The sequence below is a fragment of the Hyperoodon ampullatus genome (genome assembly GCF_949752795.1).
Source record: "Hyperoodon ampullatus genome assembly, chromosome: 11".
Lineage (NCBI taxonomy): Eukaryota > Metazoa > Chordata > Mammalia > Artiodactyla > Ziphiidae > Hyperoodon > Hyperoodon ampullatus.
In genome coordinates this window covers 6,108,925-6,115,886 of record NC_136924.1, presented here as the reverse complement: position 1 = coordinate 6,115,886, position 6,962 = coordinate 6,108,925, and the positions used below count along the sequence as shown (strand labels likewise).

The 6,962-nt window shown below is 39.3% G+C and overlaps 1 protein-coding gene across 2 annotated transcripts in view; it reads right to left on the bottom strand.

The window, feature by feature from the left end:
• Window positions 1-1,164: 1,164 nt before the first annotated feature.
• Window positions 1,165-6,962, bottom strand: part of SYT1 (synaptotagmin 1) — a gene marked incomplete at both ends in the record, with an annotated part of 529,961 nt that continues 524,163 nt past the window's right edge. For both annotated transcript variants that reach the window (XM_079715966.1, XM_079715965.1), the window contains 2 exons: window positions 1,165-1,371; window positions 6,133-6,266. In XM_079715966.1, coding sequence (XP_079572092.1) covers window positions 1,165-1,371; window positions 6,133-6,266 — 341 coding nt within the window. The remainder of the gene's footprint in view (window positions 1,372-6,132; window positions 6,267-6,962) is intronic.

Below are 6,962 nucleotides of genomic sequence, written 5' to 3'. Positions count from 1 at the left end.
TTTTATTTTTTCCTCTTTTGATGGCATTACAATACTGTCTGCCTACCACAAAGTAATTTTGCGTCATAAGCACAGATTGCTGTGTTAAAAATATTCTGCATTCCTTCTAATCTGGTTTTGTATCATAAAATATTTTGTTACAAAGTCTGATGTGCACACCTTCTGAAGTTATGGTAGGTATGAAATCTGGAACAGAATTCACAGGATGCACATTTTGTATAAAGGTGTTAACAGAGAGCTACTTTTTTCTTTTTAAATCGTCAGGCAGTATTTCAGAAATGCTGACTTCTTCTCTCCTCAGCTTCTTTCCCACCCACCCCATCCCCAAACAAATGCATGCGTACACACACACACACACACACACACGGAACACCATCATGTCATTACTCTGTATGCAGTAATGTGAAATCATTGACCCCTGTTCAGTTGCTTCCTCGAATGTAAGAGTGAAGCATGACTTGAACTCTGTAGATATATACAGACAGATGCTATTCTGGTTTGTGGCTATACTTCCTGGAGGTCAGGCTGGATGCTGCTCAGATCATGCTAATTTGCCTGTGAAGAAATTCTCCAAAATTGGATTCATCCACCAAATAGGTGGTGTCAGCGTATCTTGGTGCTCATATGATTCAATAGAAAGCTCAGGTTTAAGTTGTCCTTTAAGATGTCAGTTTCACTGTACTAGTGCCTTACACGTTGATATTTTTGCTGGAATGCAGACTATACTATATTTACCATATAATATATTATCAGCTCTCCTATGTCTCAGTCAATTTACATAGTTTAAAATAGAACATCTTATTAAAAACATCTAGATATACACAGATTAGGAAACGCTTACAACATACAAATACACAAACTAGAAATAAATCTTTAGCATACTGGTATATACAACGGTGTGATACAATAAATAATTTCAGTCATGCTCTATCTACACATCATATTGCTTAAAAGAAGAGTAGATTTGGAGGGCAGTGGTATGACGAAGGGCTTAGGGGCTCTCTACGTTTAAATCTGTGCAAATTAAAACAGGATTTGAAGTACCACTGAATTGTGTTAGGAGTGCATGGCTGGAAAAATGAAAGGACCCATATTACTGAGGTATTTACAGATACTGGCTAAAGAGCACTATGTGGGCCAATGCAGAAAGGCTTCTTCTTCCCTTTACTTCTTGACGGCCAGCATGGCGTCCACTTCCTCCTCTACCTGTAGGGTGTGCCACTGGGCGATGGGTCGCCGGGGGTTGGCCAGCATGTCTGACCAGTGCCGCAGCTCCGCCCCGGTGCTGTTGTAGCCCACGAAGACTTTGCCGATGGCATCGTTCTTCCCGATCTTGTCATAGTCCAAAACAGTGACCACCACTTGCACTTTCTGAAAGAGGACACAAAATAAACGTGAATCATCCGGCTCTAGAGAGAAAGCCCTGCTACCAAGCTTCCTTGAGATCAAAGCAGTTGGAAAGAAGAAGACCCAATGTCCAAACACCAGGACAAGGAGGAAAATGACCTGAACATGAAAACCCGAGTCCAGTCCCTGCCATTATTACATCATCATCATCTTCTTCAGCATCTTCAAAATACTCAGTAAACGTTAATTTTGGCACAATTCTAAGTCTTTCATGGAACTACTCGGTTACAATAGATCCTGTTAACATTGACATGATAGAGATAAGATGCTGCAGCTCAGAGAAGTTAAATCACGTGCCTGAAGTCATATAAGAAATGAGTGGTTTGGTTTCTGGAGTCCATGTTATAAAATACCATGCCTGGCTGCCCATGTCAACTTGTATTCATTTTTTTTTAAAGTCTTTATTGAATTTGTTACAGTATTGCTTCTGTTTTGGTTTTTTGGCCACGAGGCATGTGGGATTGTAGCTCCCCGACCAGGGATCGAACCCGCACCTCCTGCATTGGAAGGCAAAGTCTTAACCACTGGACCACCAGGGAAGTCCCCTGTATTCACCTTTAAATCCAGTTGTTTCCATTGTTTCATCAGCAAAATTTCTGGCATTCGTACTCAGATCACTTTTTTTTTTTTTTTTGGTTACAATTTTCAAAGCAACCATGTATTGCAATCCTATTTCAGGTGGGAAGAGCCAGCATAGTTTTACATAAAACTAATATAGAATTTCAGCTAATCACATGATTATTGTGAGTTTAAAGTGTGACAACAGAGTGAAAGTCTTTAAAAAGTAGTAATTAACTAAAGATAATTTTTCTCATTCATAAATTCTCTCAATAAGCATTTATTAAGTAACTGTGTATCCAGCATTGACATCAAATGGAATAACCCTTTAGGCCAACCAAGATTTACTCCAGTGATTCCATTAGGTTGTGAGGGTTTATTTAATGCCTTACTTATTTGAACTGGAGAAAGCAAACCCATACCATTTTGACACGAAAGAAACACTTTTTAAAAGTATGTTTTAGTTCTTCCTAAGTAATGAATTTGCTTAGTCAAAATAGGCAATGGCTCCAATCTAGAAACCAAGGGAAAAGATAAAGGAAAAATTTAGAATAAAGTAGAACGTGTAGCATTTGGTGGCCAGAGTCAAAAGAAGCAGAAAATGTAACGATGGAAGCCAGGGCCAGATGAAGATCCTGCCCAGTTGTAGCCCTTTACTGGGCTTTGTACTCTGAGGACTGCATTATTGACGAATGTGCTGAGAGATGTCACCAACATACAGCTTCAGATCAGAGGAAATGATCACTTCTGAAGGTGGAATTTGGAATGTCAAATGCAACACACGGGCAGTAAAGGAAACAAATGTCCACCTTTCCTTGTGCAGCCTTGGATTGATTCCATTATCAAGGGAATTACGTACTCACTGGATGGCATTCGAAACCAAGAACAGAATCACCTTGGTTCTGAGCACCTTTCCCAAGCGAATTCATCTGGATGCAGTCGTATTGCAAGGAATGAGGGACAGGGACAGTAGGGTCGTCATGCACAAAAGTGACAAGGATTTTGGAGGTTGGAGTGAATAGTTAGAGTGAATTTTGATTCCTTCACCTAGGAATGTATTGATTAGTAGCAATCAAGACAAAATATCCTTATAAAGGCCTTGGGTTAATGTTTTCAGCTGCATATGTAGTCTATACATTTTTTGGTGGGGGGTGGTTTGCAACCTTTTCATATGCTTTTGGAAATCAGCATATTTTGCTTCTCTCAATGTATTTCATATGGATAGAGACAGATAGAAAGACAGACAATCGTATAACCTCAGGGTAAATAAAACCTAAGCCCCTATTATAGCATGTTAAATGCTCAATTATTTTCTCTAGGGAAATGCAAAGACTAGGATAGCAGCCTATTGGGGAAAAGAAGAAAGAAAAGAACAAATTGACTTTAGGAGCGGTGAGGAAGGGATGCAGTCAAAGGCATGCTCATTATTTCCATGCCTCGTGGACTCTGTATTGGGCTGAGGTTCTCTCTGTTCTGACAAAATGTTATCTTCTCTGAAAGCCTGCCCCAGAAACCCAGCATACATCTTGTTTTTAATGTGCTTCATTTTCAGTATATTTGCATTTGCTGGAATTTATAGTTGAAAACGGACATGTATTTCTTTTTTTAAAGGTATAGAATTGTAGCTCAAAGGAGAAGATTTACAAAGGATTTTTCATCTCAATGTCCTGCCTCATATTGTTTTGTGGAATTAAAACACAAAATGCCAGGAGGTGTTAGTTTCCATAGGAATAATGTCTCAGAACTCAAAAACGAGTTCACTGAATAAATATTGCAAAATAAATTGTTGGAGAAATTGGATGTCTTAGGTTGCCAGTGGGTCCAAAGCAGTGAGCTCACTGGTTCAGGCTAGTAAACAAGTGACTGGGGACAGGGAATCAGTGTCTTCTACAATGTCATTTACTTATATAACAGCTATTGAAAGTAAATAAGTATGTACAATCGGCTGCCATGTGAAAATGTATATAAGAAAGGTTATATAAAAACCATGAACTAATGTGAGGATGGTGGGATTACTGATGATTTAAAAAACTGCCTTATATTATACAGTAGCTACTAGCCACATGTAGCTGTTTAAACTTAAATAAATTAAAATTAAAGTTCCTTGTTTACACTAGTGGCTGAGGTGCTCATGACCTACCTATGGCTGGTGGCTACCCTATTGGACAATACCGACGACATTTCCATCCTTACAGAGTTCTGTTGGATAGTGCTGATTTACACATTGGTTTTTTTTTTTTTTTGCGGTACGCGGGCCTCTCACTGTTGTGGCCTCTCCCGTTGCAGAGCACAGGCTCCGGACGCGCAGGCTCAGCGGCCACGGCTCACGGGCCCAGCTGCTTCGCGGCATGTGGGATCTTCCCAGACCGGGGCACGAACCCATGTCCCCTGCATCGGCAGGCGGACTCTCAACCACTGTGCCACCAGGGAAGCCCCTACATATTGTTTTAATCTTATTGTTAGATTCATTTTCTAATACATAAAATGTTAATTTGAATAAAAGACAACATTAGCATCGTGAGTAAGAATGATGGGAACCATTTCTGGGTGTTTGTATGTGCTCAGCACCGTTCCAAATGCTTTTACATGCATAGTCTCACTTTGACATGCATTCTGTTATTATTCCTATTTTATATATGAGAGAATTCTAAGCCTCAGTTTCCTTATATGTATATAAAACTGGGGTAATAATGGTACCTTGCTTATAAGGTTATTTTAAGGATTAAATGAGATTATGCAGGTAAAGTGCTTACCCTGGGCCTAGGTACAAAATAAATACACAATAAATATAGCTATTATATTAGCTTTCTTCATGGAATAAAGGTGTGATTCATTCCTAAGGTACTGTATTTTAAGACTAGGTTAAAAACAAAAATATGCAACCAAAGAATATTTGCTGCATTTTGTTATTCTGGACCATTAGAAGGTTCCAAGCTGTAGTTTTGATGCCTACCCTTCATCTCTCCTTCAAGTCATGAGCAAACTTCTATAGGACTGAAAAGATAGACCCACATCAATTTTTTTATAAAGTGTAAAAATAGTGTTGCTTTAAGAAATTTGACTCTCTGATACCCATTAAAGATTAGCAAGAATAGGGCTTCCCTGGTAGCGCAGTGGTTGGGACTCTGCCTGCCAATGGAAATCCGCCTGCCAATGCAGGGGACATTGTTTCGAGCCCTGGTCCAGGAAATACCCACATGCCGCGGGGCAACTAAGTCTGCCAGCCACAACTACTGAAGCCCGTGCTCCGCAAAAAGAGAAGCCACTGCAGTGAGAAGCCCGAGCACCGCAAGGAAGAGTAGCCCCCGCTCTCGGCAACTGGAGAAAGCCCACGCACAGCAACGAAGACCCAACGCAGCCATAAATAAATAAATATTTTAAAAAAACACATTAGCAAGAATAGCCCATAATTAATGGATGCGAACTTTGGATCCAATAGCCTAACTATGAATATGAAGTAAGAAAACCTAAAAATATTTAAGAATGACTAAATAATAAGATCATATGCTATCACTGTGTCTACATGTAGCATCCTATTTTGAACATGTTAACCACAAGGTCTTTTAATAGGATAATTCCTATCATAACAGATATTATCTAGCAAATTAAGGTTCTGTCTTTACAAAAATAACCATCCATTCCAACTCAGAAACAGGAAGCTGAATTTAAACAATGAAAAATACAACTTAGCCTAATTTTTCTACTGTTAATTATTTTTTAATAGTGAAAGATTAAAGATGCTGCATATTTAGCATCAACCAAAATATTTCCTTTATCACTACTTTTTTATTTTTTGCTACAAAGAGTTGATAATGAGAATTACATATTGTGGCCTGGGAGTAGAGAGTGAACGCTTATTTTCTCTTGACCTTTAACCTTTGTGGATGTACTGTTTGAATTAGTTGAGTGGTTCTGTCGGTGTTCTTTTTCCTACTTTATTTCTGCTCAGCAGAATGACAGCTGTTTTTGGCTGATGAATCAGCACATCCTGTGCTGTATATTTTATCATTTCCCTCTTGATGTAGTTTGAGCATTAAATGTGCACGGAATAAGAATAGCAGTTCTAATGGAGGCATATGCACTGATAATTCACAAGATCTGTGTGTTTAATTTATGTGACCTGAAGAAATGACATTGAATGGGAAGAAAAAATATGTTTGACATTACCTGGATTTGCTCGAAGGGTACTTCAAAGCTGAATGACTCATTGTAGTAGGGGTTAAGTGTGTTCTTTTTAATCGTTGTCTTTTTCTTCTTCAGCCTCTTGCCATTCTGCATCAGATGAATCTTCACATAAGGATCTGAAAAATAGAAACAAAAACTTTAGGAAATCAGAGACATATTTTTATATTATAATTTATCTTATAAAAAGTCCAAGTATTCCTGACAGGAAAAAATAATTGTGTAGCATGTAGCTGGTATTTTTTTTTTAATTTCAAGCGTTTTTTTTTTTTTTTTTTTTTTTGCTGTACGTGGGCCTCTCACTGCTGTGGCCTCTCCCGTTGTGGAGCACAGGCTCCGGATGCGCAGGCTCAGCGGCCATGGCTCACAGGCCCAGCTGCTCCGCGGCATGTGGGATCCTCCCGGACCGGGGCATGAACCCGTGTCCCCTGCATCGGCAGGCAGACTCTCAACCACTGCGCCACCAGGGAAGCCCCAAGCGTTTTTTTATTGAAAGATTTTAAGTAACCTATGGGCCATGTTTTTTTGCCATGATATCTCAATATTTATAGTTGGATTTAGGAGATGAGAGGATTGGTGTGCTGGCAACTCAGCTTTTTGGGAAATAATAGTCTTGACATGTAGCATTTGCTAATGTCCATGGTACAAATACTCTCAGCATGGCTGATTTCAAGCTAACAGTTTAACAATTGGCTCACTAAATTCCTGAAAATTTAACAATTGGCTCTTGTGAGCTGGCAAAGAACTGGCTTCAGTATACCACTGCATGGGAATTAAAACTCTTGACAGAGAGAGGACAAAGGAGACGTTTCATT